At 45.0% G+C, this 25,924-nt stretch overlaps 1 protein-coding gene across 2 annotated transcripts in view; it reads right to left on the reverse strand.

The window, feature by feature from the left end:
• The window catches only part of GCP4 (GAMMA-TUBULIN COMPLEX PROTEIN 4), a 102,429-nt gene extending 86,291 nt beyond the window's left edge, over window positions 1–16,138 (reverse strand). For both annotated transcript variants that reach the window (XR_015188698.1, XM_086516633.1), the window contains exon 1: window positions 15,949–16,138. Coding sequence is in view for 1 of the 2 variants with exons in the window: in XM_086516633.1 (XP_086372759.1) it covers window positions 15,949–16,115 (167 nt within the window). In the remaining variant the exon portion in view is untranslated. The remainder of the gene's footprint in view (window positions 1–15,948) is intronic.
• Window positions 16,139–25,924: the final 9,786 nt, after the last annotated feature.

The raw sequence follows: 25,924 nt of genomic DNA on the forward strand, positions 1-25,924 counted from the left end.
AGCTACTCAACTACAGGCAAAAGAAGGGCTCCTATGGATGTGTAGATGCACAGGTTGATCGCAACAAGATTGGCTCGGTTTTGTGGTGGGAGGACTATGGAGGAGATGGCCCACATTTGCAGCGCTTGGCTGTTCGTGTCCTTAGCCAAGCATGTACCACTAGTTGCTTGGAGCAACTATGGAGTGTGTACAGCCACATTGCCTCTAAGAAGAGGACATTGCCTCTAAGAAGAGGAATCGCCTCGGGGTCCAGAGGGACAATGATTTAGTGTTTGTGAGCGCTAACTTGCACATGCTTGCCAAGAGCGTTACACACAAGGCAGATTCCTTCACTGAGTGGGAGATGGCACAAGAGAATCCATCTATGGCCGAAACACTTTTGGAGGAGCCAGAGGAGGACTTCGAGCCTCAATGCGAGCCTCCCGAGGTCTCATATGTCGCTAACGACCTCGACTACGACGACGATATGGAGATTCAGCAGGCGAGCACTTCTTGAGTTTGATGATCATTGATCACTCTTGAGTCTAGGATCTACTCCTCTAGAGTCTACCTACTACCTAGCCCTTTGTAATTTTTGTTATCCTTGAGGCTTGTCCTAAGTCCTTTTTGAGCCCTTGTGGCATGCACTTTTCATTTTGTATCCATCTTCCGGAGCATTCGGCGCGCTCCGAAGCTTCGGTGTCGACGAGACGATCTTCACACTCGTCTAGACACCGGCGCTCTAGTGGTGGCGGTGGCGGTTGTTGTGGGGATTCCGCCGCCGATGCCTCCACACCGCCTCGTGTTCGACGAGGCTCTTTACCCTCCCCTTCTCTGCCCGCCCCCACACCAGCCACAGCATCGCCATCTACGCCAGGTTTTGCGCGGCTGACTGTTCCTAGCAGCTACACACCTCTACCTACTCCATGTTTTATTAGCACGTTTGCGCCTATATGACTCGTGCTCTTTGGTCTATTTAGAGTAAATTTGTGGTCAAAGTGATGCTCTATGTGTGTGGCATGTGTGTAGGTCAAAAAATGCCAAAAAAACTCTTCTTTTTTTTTTGCCGTTCCAACCCCGTCCCCATCTCCTGACTTTTGCCGTCCCGTCCCCGTCCTCGTTCCCGACCCCGACCCGCCGTCCCATGTAACTATGATTCATATGCCTCTCCTTTTCATGGGGCAACATACATGCTGGATCCGGAGTTCCAAGGTGCAAGGAAGAGACAGATAAAGAAGTCATGAATCAATTTACAAAGATCTTAAACCAGATGGTTCTAAACAGAGCTGGGCGACACATTATCAAGGATCAGTTGAGACAGTACAGAACGATGCGGGGATCATTTGGCAGTCTAGATGCTCAGATTGATCGCAAGAAGATAGGTTTAGTGCTATGGAGGGAGAACTATGGCTATGGTGGCCCTGAGCTTCATAGACTAGCGATCCATATTCTCAGCCAGTCAGTTAGTACCTAATGCTTGGAGCGATTGTGGAGTACCTTTAGCCACATTGCTTCCAAGAAGACGAATCAGCTTGGAGTAGAGAAGGCAAATAATTGTCCTTGTTAGCATAAATTTGAAAATGCTTTTGTTAGGTGCAGCGGAATGATTGTTTGCGCTTTGCTCAAGATGAGTGCTCCGAACTGTGCTCAAGGTTCCTTTTGTTCTTATGGAAGGTAGAGCCTTCCGTTCTTAATGAGAGAATGCTATGATCACAAACAAAGTGAATGGACACTGTGCGTGCAAGTGTATGAGACTGAGAGATAGAGAGAGAAGAGAGATACGACACCAAAGACGTAAAACCCTCCTCCGAAGGCCCCACTCTTGTCGGCGAGAGTGGTCTACTTATTGATTGCACAAAGTGGTACAATGCGGATGCAATGGACTGATGCAACTTGGGACTATGCCGATCACGACGACGGTGATGACGACTGTAACAAACTTGGACACTCCAAGTCAAGAATCAACCGCGACAGCACCAAATAACCACTTCAAAACAATTCACAGATCACAATAGATTTGCACTGGCCCGGCGGAGTTCCGTGCCTAGAGATATTGGCCCCAAAGACTGGCGCCCCTTTCGGTATTTCTTTTTATATTAATCAATCATCAAAGTACAAGAGAGCGGTTAGGGTTTCACTCTCAGACTCTGCGTCCAGATGCTCTGAGAAGTGAGGCCCTCACCACTAATTTAAAGGTTACAAGGGATGCCCAAAAGCAGAGCCCCAAAAGCTTTTAAAATCAAAAGCATCAATTCTCTCTCTCTCTTAGAGAGTCTTTTCTCTTTTTTTTTATAAAAAATAGCAAAAGCAAAATTCGCGTCGCTCATCATTTTCCAAAAAAAAAATAATAATAATAATAATCCGTCTCTGCGATTTCCGGAATTTAGGGTTTTTGGCAAAAATTAGGGTTTGCAGGAATTTTAGGGTTTCTGGCAGAAATTAGGGTTTCTGTTGTCCGCCACGTCATCACTTTGTGACATACCCCCCTCTTGAAAGCATTGTAATCGACCGCGATTACGCCTGCAAAACCGACAAAAGCCATAAACCGTCTTAGCAGACACTGACTGTTAGTACCTACGTACTAGGAACACACATCTAGCACATGTACAAAATCGACAGTCACATCACACGACATCACAGGACATCACCAGACATCACATGACATTCAACATTCATTCGGATCTTAGACCATGATTTATCGGCAATGTAGCTAGCAATCACATCTAGGTCCAATCAGGACCTCAACGATGTCCGATTGACTAACCCCTATTGCAACCATGTCTATTCGAGATCAATCAGACCAAAATGCTGCAGTCATTTCGTCTATCAGTTCCTGCACGCACAAGAAGTCAAGAACAAATCAGTATCATAATCAGGAATTCCATTTCATAAAGTCATCCAGCAGAATACTGTCAGCTCTCAGTATCCCTGAAGCTCAAAGAGACATCAATGACTTTAGTATCAAAATCGAGGCATCTGTTGACAAAGGAGCGGAGTAACTCCCCTCTTGTGTATCCCACTGCACCAGATCTTCGGCCAAGCTGAGTTTCTGGGTTCCGTTTGGAGTAGACTATGCTAAACCAAAACATCGAGGTAAAGTTTCACAATCCGAGGAGTATCTGCTAGGTCCTCCTCCTCCATCCACTTCGCATGAAATGCAGGAAAGTTCTTGAACTTAACCAAGAACCGCCTTCAGACTTTACCTTTCTTCGTATCATTATGTGCCAAAATCTGTTCAGGAACAAGGATCTCCTCATTTTCTTCCACTTTGGGTTGCTCATCAGGCTCCCCATCATCAGGCACATCACCCTTAACAGGGTTCAAGAGACTCACATGCAATGCATTGTGAATCCTCCAAGTATCTGGCAGTTTCAGTCGGAAGGAGACATCATTTATCTTGTCAGTAATCTGGAAAGGTTCGTAGTATCACATACTAAGCTTTGGAAAAAGCCTCTCCTTTCCCTTTTGCTTTCTTAGGCGTGCCTTCTCAAAAGTAAGAGCACCCAATCATCCTCCTTCAGTTTCCAGTCGCGACAATGGCGATCCGCTGCCTTTTTCTGTCGTTCTTGAGACTCCTGCAAAGTCTCGCGAACCTTGGCAAAAGCCGTATCCAAATCTCGCGAATATTCATCCGCTTCAAATTTCTAATCTTTCGTGCTCAGGAAGGATGGAACCTTCGCAGCAGTTTCAACAATCTCTCATGGCGTCTTCCCCGTCGAAGAGTGTATCTTGTTATTGTAGGCAAATTCCACCAAAGGTAAGTTCTTTTCCCATTGAGTCTTCTGATCCGAGATACAAGACTTCAATAAATCTAAAATCACTTAATTGGCAATCTCAAATTGCCCGTCAGTCTGCAAGTGGAACGATGACGAGAACTGCAACCGCGTGCCAATGTTCTCCCAAATTGCCTTCCAAAACAAACTCATAAATCTGGGGTCTCTGTCGGAGAGAATCGTCCCAGACGTGCCATGTAATCGGAAAATCATCGTGATCATTCTGTGTTCTTGGGAGATCAAAAATGAAATCCATTTCAATATTTTCCCAGGGGCGGGTGGGTATGGGTAAAGGCTGTAACAATCCCTGTGCCTTATGCCTGTCAAACTTGACCTTCTGGCATACCAAGCAACTGCGCACAAATTCTTCCACATCCTTCTTCAATCTCCGCCAAAAGAAATCTCTCTCTACCCCTTTCATGGTGGTAGCAATGCCGCGGTGACCCGTAAAAGGTGGACAGTGGCAATCAATCATAACCTTTTCCCTCAACGGCTGTGTAACGCACAACATAGTCTTTTTCATCAAGTAGCCTTCCCGAAGGGAGTATCCAGCTACTGTCTCCCCATCCCGTATCCGTGTGAAAATATCTGCAAAATCTGTATTTGCGGCATACTGATCGACCATATCCTCGAAGCTCCTATGATGTATCGCGGAAATAGCCAGAACCAACGGTTTTCGAGACAAAGCATCTGCCACCACATTCTTCTGTCCCTGCACATGGACAATCTGGAAGTGGAACTGTGACAAGATGTTCACCCACCGCATCTGCTTTTCCGAAAGCTGCTTCTGTGACAAGAAGTAGCGCAAACTCTGATGGTCTGTAAAGACGGTAAAATCCGCTCCGAGTAGGTAATGCCGCCACTGAGTAAGAGCGTGGATAACCGCCAAAAGCTCTTTCCCATAAATCTGTGCTGTCATCTCCGGCCTAGAGAACAAACGGCTCTCGTAAGCTATGACATGGCCTTCTTGCATCAAGACCGCACCCAGACTACGACCACAAGCATCACAAAATACTTCAAATGACTTCTGCAAGTCCGGCAAAGTCAAATCTGGTCCTGTAGTGAATTTCTCTTTCAATGTCTGAAAGGCAGTCACCTCTGTGGGTCCCCACGAAAAAGGTACTCCTTTCTGTGTCAAGGTATGCAAAGGGGAAGCAACCTCTGCAAACTTTCGTATGAACCGCCTGTAGTACGAACACAGTCCCAAGAAGCTTCTAACTTCATGGACATTCCTCAAATCGGGCCAATCACGGATAGTCTCTATCTTGGCCGGGTTCATTTTCACTCCTGCTGTGCTGCTGACACAATGTGTCCCAAAAAGTGTATCTCTGGTAGGAAAAATTCACTTTTCTTAGCATTAATCACTAATGTGTGATCTCGTAATGCCTGAAAGACTTGAAGCAGATGATCTCTGTGTTCTGCCTCATTCTTGGAGAAAACAATGATGTCGTCAAAGAAAGTGCCAACAAATAGCCTGTACTCTCGAAAAATCCTGTCCATCATCCGGTTAAATGTCGCAGGAGCATTGGTTAAGCCAAAAGGCATCACCAAAAACTCAAATAACCCAAAAGTCGTCTGAAAAGCTGTCTTGTAGACATCTCCTGGCGCTTTCCTGATCTGATGATATCCACTCTTCAAGTCAATCCTGCTAAAGCACGAGGATCCCTGTAACCTGTCGAGTATATCATCGATCTTAGGAATCGGAAATCTGTTCTTGATGGTGATTTCGTTGAGAGTGCTATAATCGATGCACATTCTCCAAGATCCGTCTTTCTTCAAAACCAACAACACTGGAGAGCAATACGGTGAAGTACTAGGCTGGACAAGACCTTTTTCCAAGAGGTCTTTCACTGGGTTCATAATCTTTTCATTCTGTACTCGGCTCACACGGTAAGGTGGCCGATTCGGTGGCGTGCTTCCAGATATCAGATCAATGGTATGATCTTCAGGCCCTCTCAAAAGCAATCGGCATGAGCGTGGAGAAAAAAATCTTGGCGTTCGTTTCTTCAGGTCAAAACATATTCAACCTTTATCCATCGTTCAGTTCTCCCAAAAGAATGAGTAAGAAAACTGAAGTTCATCAAGTACAATCTCTAAGCCCTTCATTTATCAATGTCGCTTTCTCGGCCCGGTAGTCAACCACGGCGTAGTTCTTGTGGTACCAAGGGATCCCGAGTAGAACGTCACTCGCGTGCCCTGAACACCCCTGTCATTGCAAACGAAGTTTGCCAATGCTTGGTGTAATGGCAACATCCCATCCGGGTGCCAGTCGAACTACCTCCGCCTGTGGCGTCAGTCTGTCGGGCGTAGTTCCAAATCGAGCCGCCAATTCCAAGTGAAAAGAAGTTGTCCTTGGCTTCTTCAAAAGGGCTTCCTGATCCTTCACTTTGCCCCAAAAGCGGCAAAGTTTGTACTTTCATTCATTAGATTCGGTGCAGGTCACACGCCATGTGGTACCAGTTCTGCTTTTCTGTCTGCCTTTTCTGCCACATTCCTCAGCTGCTCTCGAACTCTCAGACCTGTCGTCGTCTTTATCATTCTGTATTTTCTATGCCTTTTTAGGGCTCTTCGCGGAGATATGTCCATGTTCCCCGCATCCAAAGCACTTCCCCTCTCTGATGAAGCGAGCTCTCTCCTCAGGAGTAAGCTTGGGTTGTGCATCCTTTTTCTCTGGGTTGCTCTTTTTCTTTCTACTTTCATTCCTAGAAGTCTGTTCGGCTCGTTGTGTCATGGCCTTATCTGTGGAGTAGGTCAAACTGCAAGAGTGAATGGCAAAGCCCCGCTTCGCATGACTCATCAACTCCTGAATAGAAGTTGAGTTCTGTTCCAAGCAGTGATCTCGGATCTCTGTAGGTAGACCCAAGGTAAACCACTCAATCTGTTCTCTGAACGAGATCTTCTTGAATGAAGAGGCAGGTAGAAAAGAGTTCCAGAATCTTTCACAGTAAGAATTCACTGTATCGCTCTTGGTCATCCAGAGATGGTTCCAAGCAGCTCGTATATCTCGCTCAAACTCTTGAGTCAACCAAGAAGAAATAAAAAGCCTCTTGAATTTCAGCCATGTAACTGGCACAGTCTTGCTTAATAGAAGCGTGGACCACCAAGTGCGAGCATTCCCCTTAAAATAAGAGGCAGCTCTCCGAATCTTGGAGTGCTCTGAATAGCGTCCTCCCGCGAAAGCGATGTCAAACTGCTGTATAAAAGACAAAGCCTTCGAAGCATCGGAGTATCCCGAAAAAGTATCAAACTTAAGTGCTTGGCCACCTTCCTTAAACTCTCGAACTTTCTTGCTTTTATCTTCGAGAAAGTCATACTGGTTGGCTTTGTAAAAATTCCTCTTGTTCGCATAAAAGTTTCCGTTGTCAGAGTCTGAACTGTCCGTAGACGAGTCCTCTGTAGAAGTGTCAGTCTCTGGGCGAGATTTAGCCTTCTTTGCCTTTCTCTTGCCCTTTCCAAAGCGTTGCTTCTTGCTTCGCTTTTTACCTTGTCTGTCTTCTTCGCTCGAATCTGAGCTGCTAGAAGAACTGTCAGAAGAAGAAGAAGAAGAAGAACTGGGTAGGTCTTTAAACTTGACGCGCTTCTTCAATTTCTTTGCCTTGTCGAATGTCGACCGACGACCTAAATATCCCGGGAAGTCAATGCCTTTCTTCTGCTTTTTGCCGTGCTTTTTGGCTTTCTTTTGCGTGTCAAAAAGCTGAGCAATCCGTGCATCAACCACGTTCTCCAGTTCCTTCTCCGTATATTTCTTGGAGGCAGAAGGTTTCTTGAGAGTGGGTTTCGGGAGTGGTGTTGTGGTTCTCTGCCACTCCATCTGTACCTCTTTCAAAGAGGTCTGGTTCATATATTTTGCCATCTTCAGGTCCTTGGCAAAATTGAGCATCATCTTTGTTGCATCGCTGATCAACTGGCGACGCTCTATCTCTCGCCGCTCCACCTAAGTAGGCCAAGGCGGGCCATACTCTCTGCCTGAATCTTCGTTGTGATCCCAGCCCGCATCTCCAGATGCAGAGGGAGTCGACTGATCATTGCCTGAAGCCATAGGTGCCGCGGAAAAAAAATTCGGGGATCGGATTTCCCGTAGAAGAGAAATCGGCCGTGCTCTGATACCACTGTAACAAACTTGGACACTCCAAGTCAAGAATCAACCGCGACAGCACCAAATAACCACTTCAAAACAATTCACAGATCACAATAGATTTGCACTGGCCCGGCGGAGTTCCGTGCCTAGAGATATTGGCCCCAAAGACTGGCGCCCCTTTCGGTATTTCTTTTTATATTAATCAATCATCAAAGTACAAGAGAGCGGTTAGGGTTTCACTCTCAGACTCTGCGTCCAGATGCTCTGAGAAGTGAGGCCCTCACCACTAATTTAAAGGTTACAAGGGATGCCCAAAAGCAGAGCCCCAAAAGCTTTTAAAATCAAAAGCATCAATTCTCTCTCTCTCTTAGAGAGTCTTTTCTCTTTTTTTTTAATAAAAAAATAGCAAAAGCAAAATTCGCGTCGCTCATCATTTTCCAAAAAAAAAAAAAATTTAATAATCCGTCTCTGCGATTTCCGGAATTTAGGGTTTTTGGCAAAAATTAGGGTTTGCAGGAATTTTAGGGTTTCTGGCAGAAATTAGGGTTTCTGTTGTCCGCCACGTCATCACTTTGTGACAACGACGATGACTTTAGGGCTAAAATCTGTGGTCTTCTAGCTGCTGCAAATCTTTGGGCTGTTTAGGGTGGCTGAAAATGACTGTTTTGGCTGCGTTTTTATGGGCTGAAAATGGGGTTCTTCTGCAACCAACTAGGGCTGATTCTGCTGCTGTCCCATAGGGCTGAAAACGCTGCTGTTCCGATGTGGCAATGGCTGAAAACCAAAAATGTTGATCAGCCTGTTGAGCGTTAGTGAAAACGTTGGCTATCTAGGGAAGCTGGCGATCATGGGAGAAAACGCCAAGGCTGAGTATGGCGATGATGCAAGGGCTGAAAACGCCAAGGGAACCGGGTACTGCTGATGAAGCGGGAACTGCTAGAAACAAAAAACGCTAGGGTGCTTGAGGGTGTGGCGAGGATGGGGGAATCAAAAACGCCAAGGGTTCTTGATGGGGTTCTGCTGAGAAGGTGCCTGCCTGTTGAGCATGTGCTCCTGCTGCCTCTTCTGCCAGAAAGTGCTAACTTTGGTTTGCTCAAAATTGCCCTTCCTACTTTTGTTGGAAAGTCACTTAAAAATAATAAGTGAAAATACCAAAAATAGGGAAAATAGGCTAAATGCACTGGAAAATTTCCCTAACTGAATCTGATGGATTTTGAAGGGAATACTAATGATCATGTTGTGTGCAACCACAGGATATGCATCTACACTAAGTGACTGGGCATGCACGGTCTACAAATAGACTCACAAAAAGTGTCAGATCACTTATGATCTATACTTGACTGGACTGACTGAACCCTGATCATGCTGTAGCTTGTCCACGGACACATAGGTTTGGATGTCACGTGACATCCCCTCCTTTTCAAAGTGAGGTACTAGTACCGAACTGTATGGCGTCGAGGGAGATCGCCAATAGCATCCGGAATCCTGGAAAGGACTCTTCGACGGCCCACTCTGAGGTGTGGATCGTGCGGTACTTGAACTTCATAAAGGTTTGCAACGCTTGCTTCTTTGGGCCGCGCCGAAAGCGACACAAAGTCTTCTGTGGCTCCTTCCTTCCTTCAACTTCGTCGAGAGTCGTGCTTCTTCCATCTTCAAGAATCTCCATGGCTGAAAATTCCTGAAACCATTTCCAACCCAAAAACACGAACATACCTATCCCATGTAAAGTGAATGGAAAAAGTTTTGTCTTCCTCAAAGACTGTGCATGCAATGTGGATGAACAAAGAAACGGAGTGCTAAACCGTTCACCACATACATACAAACAATGAGATCGAATCTTTCTCTTATGATTTAGAGCAATCAACTCTGGCAATTTACAACGGAAATGCCAATGCTTGGTGCTCACACTTTCATGTGCTCGTTCGAAAACTGTGTCATGCCAAGGAAGAGACATGGAATGTGACTTCCTGACATACATACTTTTCAGCTTTTCACAAAAAATCCGCATACATTCGTGCTCATCCATGAGAGAAACGTGCTCAACATACAATATGTCATGCCTAGGAAAAGGGATCACATAAAGATGCTGACGAAAATACAGGAAACGATCACGAATGAAACACTCGAACAATGCGTGCGTATCAATTATGCGAACACATAATACTTCCTGTGAGGGTTCTTTCGACCTAGGCTCAAGAGCCAAGATCGCTTCTTCCTGAATGATCAAATCGTCCTGTGGGGGTTCTTTGGACCTCGACTCGAAAGCCAAGATCAATTCTTCGTGATTGATCGAATCTACAACGAGGTTAGCTTCGCTAGAAAAAGCATCCACTAACACATCATCCTTGTAAACAATCACATCATCTTCATGCAACTCATCATGCTCATCATTATCATCCAAATCATCATGCTGATCATTGTCAATCAAATCATCATGCTTTTCACAATCATGCAAGTTCTGTGTGTCATGCTGTGGAGAAAAAGAGACTGAGAGAGTCTCCTTATCCCGAATCCTTTCAATCTTGTCTTGCATATTAGCAATGAGAGATGGAGAATGAGCAATGTCCTCTCCATGAATGACAATATGTCACGTGACACATCCCAACCCTATGTGTCCGTGGACAAGCTACACCACATCAGGGTTCAGTCAGTCCGATCAGTTTAGAATAGCAGTGATCTGGCACTTTTGTGAGTCTATTCGTAGACCGTGCATGCCCAGTCACTTAGCATAGATGCATATCCTCCGGTTGCACACAGCATGATCATCGGAATTCCCATCAGAATCCATTAGCATCAGTTAGGGGAATTTTCCAGTGCATTTAGCCTATTTTCCTATTTATTGGTTATTTTCATTTATTATTTTTAAGTGATTTTCCTACAAAAGTAGGTAGGGCAATTTTGCTAAGTTTCTATATAAGCAAACCCAAGTTAGCACTAAATGGCAGAAGAGGCGGCAGGAGCACCTTGCTCAACAGGCAACTTCTCAGCAAGACCAACCCCCGCGACTACTTTGGCGTTTTCTCCACAGAAGACCTAGCGTTTTTGCATCAGATCAGCCTTGGCGATTTGTGCACAGCAGATCAGCCCCGGCGTCATCACGACACAGCAGATCAGCCTAGCGTTTTTGCATTTGCAGAACCTCGACGACAGAAGGACCAATTTCAGCCCCTGGCGTTTTTGGATTTCAGCAGCAAATTAAGACCGGCATTATTCACCTAAAGTGTAGCAGATTCGGCCCGTAAAGACCATCAGTTTTCAGCCCTAAGAAACCTCATTTTTCAGCCAAGAAAACGCAGCCAAAACAGTCATTTTCAGCCACCGAAACAGTCCCGAAATTCAGCGATTAGAAGATCTCAGATTTCAGCCATCGTCGTCGTCGTCGTCGGCATAGACCAAGTTGCATAGTCCATTGCATACACATTGTACACCTTTGTGCAATCAAAGAATAGACCACTCTCGCCGACGAGAGTGGGGCCTTCGGAGGAGGGTTTTACAACCTCTCGGTGTCGCATCTCTTCTCTCTCCTTCTCTCAGTCTCATTCACTTGCACACACAATTCACTCACTTTGTTCGTGATCATAGCACTCTCCACAAGACGGAAAGCTCTCTCTTTCCCTAAAGAACTAAAAAGAACCTTGAGCAATAAAGATCACTAATCTTGAGAAAATACAACATTCCTTCCGCAGCACCTAACACAATAGGAGAATCACTTGTGGCATTGAGAGTTATAGTGTTAGTCTTAAAATCCATGAGAGCGTCATTATCACGAAACCATCGAATGCCCAAAATCATATCACATCCTGAGAGAGGAGAAACAACAAATCTTCTAGTGAAGGCAGTCTGTTGAATTGCAAACAACACATCAAGGCACTCCTCCGTGATGAGGGCATCCATACAAGGACGAAAGCCAGAGACCTCGATAGGAGATTTCAGACTAACTTCGAGGCGGGCTCTCTCAACAAGAGAGGAACTGATCACATCATGCATACTACCTGGGTCAAACAATATGACAAAACGGTGCCCCGACGTACGACCATAACATTTAATGAGAGAATCATCAATGGGAGGGTCCTGAGAAACTTTGGGCACACTCGTGTTATCATTTATTGCATTGACAGAGGAAGTGGGTGTTGTGGGTTCTTTAGATTCATTCGATTCAAACTTAGGACATGTTCTTTTTATGTGACCCTTAATGTGACAATGAAAACAACGACCTTCCTTAGAATAAGTGCTTTGCTCTTCCGACGTGATGTATCCTCCTACAATTCCTTGTGCTACCTTTTCATCTGGAGTAAGCCTAGGTTTAGCAATTGTGTTAGCCTTACCCTTAGATTCATTGGAAGAACTCTTTTCTGAGAGACTGTTGGAAGATTGGTTAGAAGAGTTACCATTCTTACCGTTCTGAGGGTTCTGAGAAGTCTGCGAGGTACTTGTGGAAGTCTTGTTCTCCTTAGGCTTTCCCTTGTTGTGCTTCATCTCCTGTGCGAGAGCAATCGCTACCGCCTTGTTGAGATCGATTGGATCGAGAACCTCGACATCGTACTTGATATACTCGTCCAATCCAAAGAGAAAAGTCTCTTTGCACTCATCATCAGATTTTCGGAATTGAGTACCGAGCTGCAAAACACGATTAGAAAAAGACATAACCGGCATACCATTTTGCTTAAGAGAGCGGCAATCGTCCTTCAACCGTGCGAGGTACTGAGGTGGCATAAACCGCGCCTTTAGTTTGTCTTGGAAATCAGCCCAAAAATGAAAGGGGCGTGAGTTCGTCGGCTGCCTCTAGGTGCGCGGCTAGCTGTGCCTCTTGCCATGAGTGGTACCAATTGATGGCATCGCCGGCAAGGTACATAGCTGCCGTCAAAACTTTGCTATTTCCTATCTTCTTAGTTGTCGCAAAATAAGCATTAAATTGATGCAACCAAGAATGAATAACCGAGCATCCATCTTACCGTCATACTTACTAAAAGTCAACTTCTCTGTGACTGGATGGTTGGAATCCGCGTCGTGGCTTGCGCCACTTGATGAACTCCCACGATCTTTGGGTGGTTCGGTCTTCGAGGCAAGTACCTGTCGAACCAATTCTTGAGTTCCTAGTTCTCTTTGAGCTTCACGCTCGGTCTCCAAGGCCGCGCTTCGTGCTGCCGCTTCCTCCTTTCTTAGTTCTTTTCGTACGTTGCGTTCGCGTTCTAAAGCAAGGCGATTGTCTTCTTGTTGTGCGGCAAAGCTTGCGTTTCTTTCATCGCGCTCGCGGTCCTTAGCTGCTTGCTCACGGTCCTTAGCTGCTTGTTCTGCGGCAAGTCTTACAATTCTTCGTCGCGCTCACGGTCCTTAGCTTCTTGCTGTTCTGCTTTGCTTGCGAGTTGTGCCAACACAACTCGATTCGTTTCTTGTTGTTGTGCCATCATGTCCGACATCGACTTGACCATCATCTCCATAGAAGTTAGTATGACTCATGGCGTAGGTATGCGAAGTATCCATTCCGCTTCAGGTGACGACCATGCACTATGATCTTTGGTTCTTAAGTTCACGAGGAACTTAGGTTCTTGACGGTCTTGGTTCTTGGGTTCTTGAGGATCTTGAGGTTCTTGAGGTTTTCTTTCGCTTGCAAATCGCGTTTGAGAAGGATCTTCTCTTCACCCGAGTTCTACTCTTTTCCGCGGGCGCACCCCTTAGCGGCCTTGCGCTCACACCAAGGTTGCTTTTTCCCACCTCACGTCGATTGGCCGGCTGCTAAGTGCACGGTCCGCTCTCAATGAGTGAAAAGAGACACAAGGGGAGGCTGGACAAGCCCTTCTTTCTTGGGATTCCTGTCACTCTTCAACAAAACACGATTAGGAATCGACACGCCCAAGCGAACTTGGGTCCGTGCGACCTCAACAAGCAAAAAATATCTTGTGGTTCTTGTGGTTCTTTCCTTGAGTGATACAGAACACTGCCAAAGCTCTGATACCAATGTTAGGTGCAGCGGAATGATTGTTTGCGCTTTGCTCAAGATGAGTGCTCCGAACTGTGCTCAAGGTTCCTTTTGTTCTTATGGAAGGTAGAGCCTTCCGTTCTTAATGAGAGAATGCTATGATCACAAACAAAGTGAATGGACACTGTGCGTGCAAGTGTATGAGACTGAGAGATAGAGAGAGAAGAGAGATACGACACCAAAGACGTTGTAAAACCCTGCTCCGAAGGCCCCACTCTCGTCGGCAAGAGTGGTCTACTTATTGATTGCACACAGTGGTACAATGCGGATGCAATGGACTGATGCAACTTGGGACTATGCCGATCACGACGAAGGTGATGACGATGACGACTCTAGGGCTGAAATTTGTGGTCTTCTAACTGCTGAAAATCTGCAAATCTTTGGGCTGTTTTGGGTGGCTGAAAATGACTGTTTTTGGCTGCGTTTTTATGGACTGAAAATGGGGTTCTTCTGCAACCAACTAGGGCTGATTTTGCTACTGTCCCATAGGGCTGAAAATGCTGATGTTCCGATGCGGCAATGGCTGAAAACCAAAAACGCTGATCAGCCTGCTGAGCGTTAGTAAAAACACTGGCTATCTGGGAAAGTTGGCGATCATGGGAGAAAACGCCAGGGCTGAGTATGGCGATGATGCAAGGGTTGAAAACGCCAAGGGAACCGGGTACTGCTTATGAAGCGGGAACTGCTAGAAATAAAAAACGCTAGGATGCTTGAGGGTGTGGCGAGGATGGGGGAATCAAAAACGCCAAGGGTTCTTGCTCGGGATCTACTGAGAAGGTGCCTGTTGAGCATGTGCTCCTGCTGCCTCTTCTGCCAGAAAGTGCTAACTTGGGTTTGCTTATATATTAACTTAGCAAAATTGCCCTACCTACTTTTGTTGGAAAGTCACTTAAAAATAATAAGTGAAAATACCAAAAATAGGAAAAATAGGCTAAATGCACTGGAAAATTCCCCTAACTGAATCTGATGGATTCTAAAGGGAATACTGATGATCATGCTGTGTGCAACCAGAGGATATGCATCTACACTAAGTGACTGGGCATGCACAGACTACGAATAGACTCATAAAAAGTGCCAGATCACTTCTAATCTAGACTTGACTGGACTGACTGAACCCTAATCATGCTGTAGCTTGTCCATGGACACATAGGGTTGGATGTGTCACGTGACAGCTTTGCAAGAGTACAACCAAACAGACAGATCCTTTTACACAGTGGGAAATGGAGCAAAAGGCTCCTCAGGCAAGTGGAGATATAGAGGCACGGACGCCAGGAACTTCCTCCATGATGGAGGCCTCGCCGGGCGGGCCTAGAGCTCTATGATGAGGCATGGGAGGATGTGCATAACATACGGTTGACTACTATTAATTGGGAGGCTTCTCAAGCTAGTGGCTCTTGAGTCTTGAGTCTTGACTCTTGACTCTTGAGACTTTAGGACTTCCATAATCCATATCTTTTTGTATTGCGGCTTGCCCCGGGCCCTTTGTAGTCTCTTTATGATATTTGTCACCAGTGGTTTTTTGGTATTGTGGCTTGCCCCTTTTGTAGTCTCTTCATGGTATATGTCACCTTTGGTTTTTTTGTAGCGCATTGGCGGGCCTTGTTAGCCAAAATTAAGCAAAAACTAAATTTTGTTCAATGTTATGACTTAACTTTCAAGTCTTATCTCTTAACTTCTACTGTTGCAATTATTTGAGAGCTTTAATCTATAATTGCATGTGTTATTGTGTATGAGCAATAAGAGATGTCAAAGCCCATATGCACCACGTGAACTCCATGCACTATAGTCCACTAAGGATTGATGAACAAGAGCTAGACTACAAGGAGGACACAAATTACGGCATACGTAAAGAACTTAGCATACTGGAAAGTAAAAAACTATCTCCGAACATCTCTCTCTCTCTCTCTCTCTCTCTCTCTCTCTCTCTCTCTCTCTCCACACACACACAAACACACACACATATTATGGTAATGTCAGAAAGCTATATGTATCTCACACATGCTGCGCATGTGCACAACACACAAGCACACATTCATTGAGTTGTACAACATACCCACAAACACACACCAGCGAGTGACACGTGCAATGCATAATCACACACAGAAATATAACAACAACAGACGTTCAGGTGAACAGCTTGCCTTTCGGATGGTTGAATGAAAGTTAGATCTGGAGCAAGGCGGAATGGGCAGTCGAGCTGCTGCTCTGAATCGTCCTCCTTGGTCCATGCACCAGGCACCTGCTCCCGAACATCTACAAAGACGTCTCCAGTGCAGCCCACCAGAGCCAGAAGCAGCTCATGCAGCATCTCGACGCTTTCTGTTAAAGAGCTTCTGAATTTTTAAATTAAATCATTCCACGAGTCATTTGGCGCGGACAAACCCAAAAAAAACTGTTGTCCGGACTCCGGACTCTTGGGCCGGGCAAAAAATTATCTTCAAGTAGGTAAAGCTTTAGCCGTAAGATGAGTTGTCAACCAATGGAGTTGGAGGATCGGGTAGTGACAAATGACATGTCGTACTAGTTTTTGACAACTCGTCCTCACACACGTCCCAGCTCTTGACCAATCATAGCATGTGAATAGATAGTGCAAGGCAGGTGGGGACTTGGGAGTGCTTATTACATACCAAACTTGGGAAACAAACATGTAAAATAGGATTTGGCATTTCTCATTCGGCTGGTTTGCAATACACTCATATTTCTCCTTGCCTTGTGCATGCTTGGCAAGCACGTTTTCTAGATTGTTGTATAATTCTCCACCCATGATGGTGACTTATTCTTCCTTATGTTTTGTAGACCTCTTATCTTGAATTAGTGAAGAAGAAGAAGAAGAACAAGGTTTTGCCTCCATCTTTGTGTGTGTATGTGTGTGTGCACACGCGCCCTTGCAAGAGCTCAAGCTCTCTCTCTCTCTCTCTCTCTCTCTCTCTCTCTCTCTCTCTCTCTCTCTCTCTCTCTCTCTCTCTCAACATGGTATCAGAGCTTGGTTGTGTCTAAGGGCTTGGAGCAGCAAGGCAGGAACAGCAAAGAAAACGGTCTCGAGATTCCCGGGAGTCATCGTCAAAAGATCTCTGATTGAGGTGCTTCCTTTTGGAGATGATGTGTCTCAGGGTCCTATACAGGCCAGAGAGTAGTCCTTTGGATTGCCCCTATGCAGTCCGATTTCCATTTCAAGCGTGTTTTGACCCCGTTTTGGAGTTAGAGTGCGTTCGCATGCAAAGATGCTAAGGTTCAAAATTTTACAGATCTACATATTGGTGATACAAAAATTGTCAATTCAGCTACAGTGTTCACAGATATTGTTTGATATTGTGAAACAGGTGTATGTATGCATGCTATGGTTACAGATAGTAACTGACTATTTTTAGCAAGCTGCGTAGAGACTTGGTGATGGGTTGGAAACATGTCATCCAACAATGATGGACTTAACTAGATTGTCAATGAGAAGCTGGACAAGAACAACTTCCATGTTTGGAAGTTCAGAATGACCAATATCCTTGTGGGTAAAGGTTATTGTGAGTGCATTGATGGAGAGCATGAGACACCACCACCGTTACCTGAGGAAAGTGCAAGTGTTGCGTAGATAAAGATGTTTAAAGATTGAAACCAAGGAGGTCGGAAGGTCGTGTACTAGTTTTTTGCGAGTGTGCAGGACACCATGATTGGGCACGGGCGCAATTTTTGAGCGAGAAATTTCTGGTGAGCGCTTTTTAAGAATCGGGCGAGCGGATTCCCAAAAAAATGCATAATCTACCCATCTCTCTCTCTCTCTCTCTCTCTCTCTCTCTCTCTCTCTCTCTCTCTCTCTCTCTCTCTCTCTCTCTCTCTCTCTTTTCAACTAAAATTTGATTGTCGGTTCACGGCCAACTTACATTCAAACAAAAACCACCATGGATGCATTCAATACACTATTGATAAGACAAACAGAAGTTCCTTACACACAATTATGGTTTATTTCATATAGCAAACCCCAAATCTATGTGTTCGATTGCATCAAAAGTAAATACATATTGGGGGGGGATACATCATGGGTGAGGTGGATGAAAGAAGGGCAGTGGGGGGCCATATGCTTTGGGAGGATACAAAGGTCGTGCCAACGCGGGCAGTGCACCAAATGGTGGGGGAACTCCTCCAAATGGCAGAGGGTACGAACCATATGTGGGGGGGGATGTTGGTAGTGAAAGAGGCAATGGATCAACTCCGGGCAGGTCCTCAGATGTGGAGGCAATGAATGCACTGGGAGATGGTCCAGTTGCACGCCATGCCAAAACTGGGGCCGTGAACGTAGTATACGGAGTTGCTACTGCCCCACCCTGACTGCTGAGTGGTGTCGGGAAAGGTGGCTCCACCGGATGACGCTGCTATGTCACCTGCTTCGGATGCTCAGTTACCTGAGCTCTGTCACTCCTATGAATTAACATCAATGTCGAGCCTAAACCGGAAGGTAGGCGCTGAGCTGGCGCTAGACAAGCACTGAAAATTGACCAATCCTTCTCACAACTGATGCAATGCCTGCGTAGTAGTAAACATTGTGCTGTCAATGTCCCCACTTCTGCAAAACAATCCAACACAACATCTCCCATGTTTGTGAAGGTACCTAGTAGCCATCTACAAAACAACAAAAATCTTTAGATTTGTTATACTTATAATTTTAAAGGAACATGAAGAAAAACTTCCAAAAAGTTTCTAGCACCTTGCAAACGCTGGACTCCTCTCAACACCTCTACGATAAGGCCTGCCCATACGATCAAGTGTCCACTATGTGGAATCTGTACCTGGTAGCTTCTCCCACAACATGTTGTCATCTGCAGAGAAGCCACATACATTTTCTGCAATCTCTCCATCCGCACGATCATACCTCGGAAGCCGATACCCACCGGTTCTAGGGGGTGAAAAAATGACTAGCAACAAAGTACCAACCTACGAATAACATTAAAACGTTGATACCTTGAAATGCGAACATCAAAGTTACTATTCAATATCAAAACAAAAAATAGCATACCCCCTCTTCAAAGTCCTGAACAGTCGTGCAACTAGACTCCGGCAGCCGTATGTACAATATCCTCAACAACTGGAAATGAGCTCCCTCTGCCTTCGAAGTGACAATGTACAGATGTTATGCACGACATGTCGCCACAACCATGCCATCAACCAAAAGAAACTCGGTTTCCAAAAGTAATGCAACATCCACAAGCTCACTATCCCATTGGTTCCATAAAGGAACGCCACCCGTGCTAGCTGCATGTGGCCTAGTGTGTAAGGGAAAGGCCATGTACATCAAACGTACGCCACCCAATCTCAAGCTGGGGTTCATCTGCCCTGTTCCTGCTAGAGAGCCGAAGAATTTATGTAGTGACTGCATAGAACTGCATGCAATCTTTGTATCATAATAATCAATATCTAATTCTCCTAAATGATTTTCTCATATTAAACTGAACATTCAATATGGGGAAGTGCCAGGGGAGAAAAAGCTAGAATATTGATTAAGCTACCAGACCAGCCACAGTAGGGATCCAAAGGAGGAAAAATAGGGATCCAAAAGGGGGGCCATCTGCAAAAGAGCAATGTGCACCAATGGGCTTAAAAGACCCTAAGGTTCAGTCCATTAAGACTTCCAAAATGCTAAGGTTCCAAAATTCAAAGTTTTTGTCCAAAGGCCAAAAGCTTAGGGAAATTGGATGCTTTGTGTATGTTCCAAAAGTCTTCAACCGTCCCTATATAGGAGGAGATGAGCCCTAGAAGTAGGAGATGAGAGAGAAACTCACACACAAGCTACCTTTACACAAAGGGAATGAGGGACACATGTCAGCTCCCTAGCCCAGATGCCCACAAGGTGTACCCAATTCCTATTGGATGGCCTTGGAGGTGGACCAATGAGAATTAATCTAGAGTAAACCTAGTTTAATTAATTTAAAAACACTTAATAAAAGAACCAATAAGAATTAAGCTCTCTAGAAGACTATTGGACAGTCTCCCAAGGGGTCCAATGAGCATTCAGCAGCCCAATGGCTTGCGTGATTCCTATTGGCTAGGAGGTAAAGGGGTCCAATGAGAGTTTAGTTGAATTAAATAATTACATAAAGCTCTCACAAAAGGGGAAAGGGGGACACATGTCAGAAGGCTATCACTTGTGCTGCTTAATTTCCATTGGCTAGTCCTGGGGAGGTCCAATAGGGTTGTAGCATGAGCATTTAGCAAGGGGGGTCGACCAAGAAAGAGAGGGGGCTGATTTTTGCAAGGCATTATCACACACACACTCACACAATCTCATGTGTGAAGCAAAGAATACTCTCTCTCCTTCTCAAGCTTTAATGGAAAGCTTACCACCTACTCCAAGCTTGTGAGAAGGGAGGCCTACACCAACAACTCTTGGCCTTGTGATGCAAATCCAACCAAGAGCCAAGCTTCAATGCATGCTCATCTCCTCTACCATGCTAACTACTAAGCTAATCTATGCTAATATGAGTGATTATGTGAGGAGATGTACATCTTTCTCGTAAGAATACTCCTTCTTCCTCTCAATCTACTCCCATACCCCGCTAGCTCTCACCATCTTCGAAGGTGTGTGAGGTCTTGGGTCTGAGACCGTGAGGGAATTGATGTTGTGTTTGATAAGTGTTTTGCTTAGTGCATGAAGTTTCCATCTTCATTGCACTAGCTAGTCTTGAAGGAACACAAAGAATTGTATTGTAAAATGTCTCTCTTGATGGGAGAAACCGTAATACAAAGCCTTTTTGGAGGGGGAACCTACTCCATGCAAATCCGGTCCTCAACTGTTGTCAGTTGCTTAATTTCTCTCTCTTTTGAAGTATTGTCCATGCTATCTAAACTAGGTGTTATGATTTTTTTTGCTCTCTTTCCACCCAAGCACTCTTGTTATTTACATTAGGAAACTATTTTAATGAAATGCTCACTATGTTCATGCTATTTTCCGCTACACACAAGTTACTAGACCATTAAATGTTACATTGGTATCATAGCATAAGGTTTCTCTTTTCTTGCTCAAGAAGTGAGGTCCTCAAGCTAGCTATAAATGGTTGGTACTATTAATTGCATGTGAGTAAGTAGAATAGGGCTTTTTCAGCCTTGCAGTGCACCTGCCTTTGTGCAGTTAACGGGGCATCACCGTCGAGAGCTATGGTCTTAATAGTGGAGTCCTACGGGGCTTGCCTACGGCTTAACCACTATTGAGCTATTAGAAGCTTGGCAGGAGCCGGTGCTGTTTCGGTGTTGAACGACCCTCTCTTCTATTCCTTGCAATTAATGGTATTCGAGCCACGGGTACAGTAGCTTGAGTGCTTTTTCTAAAGGGGTAAAGAGGAGTAGCAACTAGGGCTTGAAGTGCCAAAGTATACCTAAAAATTTCACACCTAAAAGTGTAAGAATGGCTGACAATAGTAAAGAGAGTGAAATTAATGTTGATAACTTTGATTTTGCTAATGAGCAGGCTACTAATGATGCCCCGATGCTTGTTAACTATCTTGTTTCTAGGCTTCAACAAGCCATGGGCAATCCATCCCTCCAAAGTGAAGTGCAACGGCAGCTTCGTGCTCATGGGATTCTCCAAGCTCCCCACCATGACGAGAGAGCACCTAGGAAGCCTCCTTGCGAGACTTCCAAAAGAGGCCTTTCTCCAATTCGGGAAGAAGAAGAGGATCCATATGAAGGGCTCAGAAATTTGCTCCTTGATGACTCATCTCCTTCTCAAAGGAGAAATCAAGAGCCTCCACCAAAGGAACGAGAAAGAAGTGAGTCTCCCACCACCTCGACGGAGATGTCTCCACAAAGACGGCGGGCTAAACTCTCTCCATCACCTCCAAAATGGAGAAGACCATCGCATACTTCTCCACACCATACTTCAAAGAGGGATGACAAAATCAAGAGAAGAAAAAGGTGAGAAAGAGGACACCCTCTTCCTCTTATGAAAGTGATGGTGAAGACAAAGAAGATCAAGGAAAGAAAAAGGCAAGAAAGAGGTCACCTCTTCACCATCTTCCTCAAATTCTTCATCTTCTGAAAAAAGTGATGGTGCAACCTTTGAACCATAAAAAAGAAGAGGCCATAGGAAATCCTATGCCGAGTGGAAGAGGTCGTCCAAGCTCAAGAAATTCAAAGAGGGAGGGAAGAGCATCTCTTTCCTTACCTATGATGGCACTTTTGGTGCTACGGACAAAGTCTTGGCCTTTATCCAACAATTCGATGCGGCGTTTGGAGATGAGGGCTTCAAGGAGTCCTCTAATCTACGCCATGTAGCTATGCACTTTCAAAAGTCCGCCAGGAAATGGTGGTCTAGCCTACGGGCCAACGCTGAAGCTTCACGAACATGGAAAGCTTTAAGAGCTTCCATTATGAAGCAGTTTCGGCCACCGATGCCAAAGACAAAGTACTCACCGAATGGCGAAGCTTGAAGCTCTCTCCCTACGAATCCATTCACAAATATGTAGACAAGTTTTGGGATTTACAACTCAAAGCCACTGTCTTCAAGAAGTTGGATTTTGGAGAGCAAAAGCAACAATTTTGTGCGAGCTTAACTGAAGAAATGCCGGAGTATGTCAACTCCCAAAGGCCATGCACCATATTGGTGGTTATACACCATACTATAGTGGCCTCTCGAATCAATTTCCAAATGGGGGCTAAAGAAATTCTAAGCCCACGAAAAACAAGGGTTCCAATGAGCCTAAGGGGAAGGACAATGTCCAAAAGTCTCCTAAGGGCCACTCCAACAAAGCTAAAGAGAAGGGAGTTTATAAAGGCAAAAATAAACTCTCTCCTGAAGAGCTTGAGCGTTATCGCAAGGATAACCACTGTTTCAAATGCCGCAAGCAAGGGCATGCGTACCGCGCTTGTCCCCAAACGAACACTCTCCATGAACCTCCTAGAGCTACCTTGGTCGAAATCCAAAAGGAGGAAATTCACCACAAAGATGATCTCCTCCTCTATGCCATGCTTGGGGAAAGGTAAGAGAACATGATGCTTTTATTCTCTTTGACCCTGGTTCTACTTACAATTTTATATCTATAGAGGTTGCCACCAAGCTAGGCATACAGGCCTACGAGATGGGAGATGTCCTACCCGCAGATGGTGCTTTCAAGGGGCAAGAAGCTTCAGTCACTCCCTTAATCGGGAAATTGAGGCTCCATGTCCAAAGCTATGTGGACAAAGAGGACTTCTTTATCTCTCCTCTCAAGCATGAGGATGTAATCCTAGGGGCACCATGGTTTGATCGCATGGCTATCAATGTTAAATTCCCTGAAAGGAGAATCTCCTTTAAGTTCAAGGAAAAAGATATGTATATAGATGCTAAGGAAATGGGTAACACTATACCCATTGTACATACACAAGCTTTCAACAAGTCAATAAAGAGCTCTATTTCCGTGTACATGATTTTTGTTAAAGATTCTCAAAATGAATCTAATGTTTTAGCAAAAAAATATATACACAATCAAAAGGAATTAGAGTTATCCAATTTTCTCAAGGGGTTTCAAGATGTCTTTATTGACGACATCCCTTGTGAGCTACCTCCTAAACGAGGAAATGATGACCGGAAGTTCACTGCCTAACAAACCTCCTTATAGAGTTTCTCAAGCTCAACATGAGGAGATTATACGGCAAGTACATGAGTTAGTTGAGAAGGGCATGGTTAGGCCTAGCTCATCTCCATTTTGTTCTCCTGTGCTACTAGTTCAAAAGAAAGACGACACATTTCGTATATGTGTCCACTATAGAGCACTAAATAGGATCACTATCAAGAATAGGTTTCCCGTTTCACATGTAGATGACCTATTTGATAAGCTAAAGGGTCCACCTACTTCAGTAGGAATGACCTAAAAAGTGGCTATCATCAAATAAGGATAGTTGATCAAGACATTGTGAAGACCGCATTTCGCACTACGTTTGGTCTTTACGAATACATTGTCATGCCTTTTGGCTTGACCAATGCACCAGGCACATTCAATCGCTTGATGGAGAAGCTATTTAGGCCTAACCGGACCTTTATTGGAGTGTTCTTTGATATTATCATCATCTACTCTAATTCATTAGACGAACACAAGCAACACCTCTAGGTAATATTTCAAGTTTTAAGAGAGAATAAACTTTATGTTAATCGCAAGAAAAGTGATTTTTTCTTGCAAGAGATTCAGTACTTAGGTCACATTATCTCTCAAGATAGCATCCAAATGGATCCATCAAAGTTGAGGTAATAAAAGGATGGCCTAAACCAAGGAATCTTCATGAGTTAAGAAGCTTTATAGGTATGGGCGCATACTATAGACGCTTCATAGAAAAGTTCTCACTAATAGCAAGACCATTACATGACCTAACAAAGAAAAACGTTAGGTACGCATGGTCTGCCAAGGAGAACAATGCTTTCGAAAAGCTTAAAGAAAAGCTTATCCCTCAACCTGTGCTTACACTACCAGATCTCTCAAAGCCATTTGAGGTCCAATGCGATGCTTGTGGTGATTGCCTTGGAGCTGTTTTGCTTCAAGAAGGGCACGCCATAGGCTATGAAAGTTGAAGGCTCTAATGGCCGGCTTTCGAAACCGTGACCGTGAGAACAACACCCTAAGGAAGGGAAGGTTTGTTACCAAAAGAGAAAAAAAAAAAACAAAAAAGCCCTTACCATTCACCATAACCCCCCCCCCCCCCCCCCCCCCCCCCCCAAGGTTAACCACTAGTGGGGCGCCGCCAATTTGGCCACACCCCTCCATTATCGCCAAAAGATAACCCCTCTCTCTCTCTTACTGCCAGGCCTGACTAAAGTGGTTAGTTCAGGACGGAAAGATTATAAAATGAATCTCCATGCCGCTCTATGGGCTTATCGAGTTTCATTGAAAACAACTTTAAATGCTACATCCTTTAACCTTGTTTATGGTCTTGATGCCACCTTGTCAATAGAATTTCTATTGCCGACACTAAGGGTAGCTAAGGATCTTGAGCGGATTGGACATGAATTGTCAGAGAGACTTGACGATTTGGAAAAGCTTGATGAGCAAAGGCTAACTGCAGTAGCTCACATCTATGCGCAAAAGCAGAAACAATTTTTTTTTTCCATCTATTTAGTCTATTCCCTTAAGCAACACATTCCCAAGTTTAAGAAAAAGAAAAACGGATCGTCTATCATTGTAGATGTATCTCCAAGTGGAGCAGTTAAGTTGTCCATCCTAGATGGTGAACCAATGGCTAATTGAATTAGTGGATGTCGTTTAAATAAGTACAATTTGCCACTAACCAATGAATTACTAGGAAAGATGCATCCAGCTAAGCAAAGAAAGATAAAATGATGGCTCCGCCAATATTCTCTCTCTCTCCTACTCTGCCGCTACATCACTTGGCCCGATAAGTGCATTGGTGCCTCTGTCACACCCTCCGGCGGGCCGCCACATATATTATCCCCTCTCTCTCTCTCTCTTTCAAAGATTCTCTCTCTCTCTCTCTCTCTCTCTCTCTCTCTCTCTCTCTCTCTCTCTCTCTCTCTCTCTCTCTCTCTCTCTCTCTACTTGTCCACACTCCAGCCACGGCGGGCCGCTATACCTCCCCCCCCCCCCCCCCCCCCTATCTTCACCTAGCTCTCTCTCTCTCTCTCTCTCTCTCTCTCTCTCTCTCTCTCTCTCTCTCTCTCTCTCTTCTCCCTCCCTCCCTCTATCTCTCTCACCCTCTCTTCTCTATCCTCTAAACCCCCACCTTATCCTCTCCTCCCCCCCCCCCCCCCCCTCACAACCCTGTGCGCTCCTTGCCGCACTGTCGAAGCAAGGGACTTGCCAATACACCGTATGCGAGCCACAAACGGCTCCAAGCACACAACAAGCCTAAACTAGAAAGCTCAAGAAAACAAAGGGTGTGTCACTCACCGCTCTACGCTCGCCTTCGTGGTGGATTCCTCACCGCGATGAAGAAGAAGCTGCAGTCGTGCCGCGCTCAACCGCTTCGCCGCCGTCGTGTCTTCGTAATGCTCGATCGCACACACACTCTCCCTCTCTCTCTCTCACACACACACACACAAGGAGGTGTAGAAGAAGAAGATGGAGATGGAGCAAGAGCACTCTTCAATTGCACAAATGAGAGAATGAGTAAAAATTAGCTTTAGTTGGCTTTTATAGGAGCTCACCCCATTCA

This window comes from Adiantum capillus-veneris, chromosome 7 (genome assembly GCF_014529385.1).
Source record: "Adiantum capillus-veneris isolate H3 chromosome 7, ASM1452938v2, whole genome shotgun sequence".
Classification (NCBI taxonomy): Eukaryota; Viridiplantae; Streptophyta; class Polypodiopsida; order Polypodiales; family Pteridaceae; genus Adiantum; species Adiantum capillus-veneris.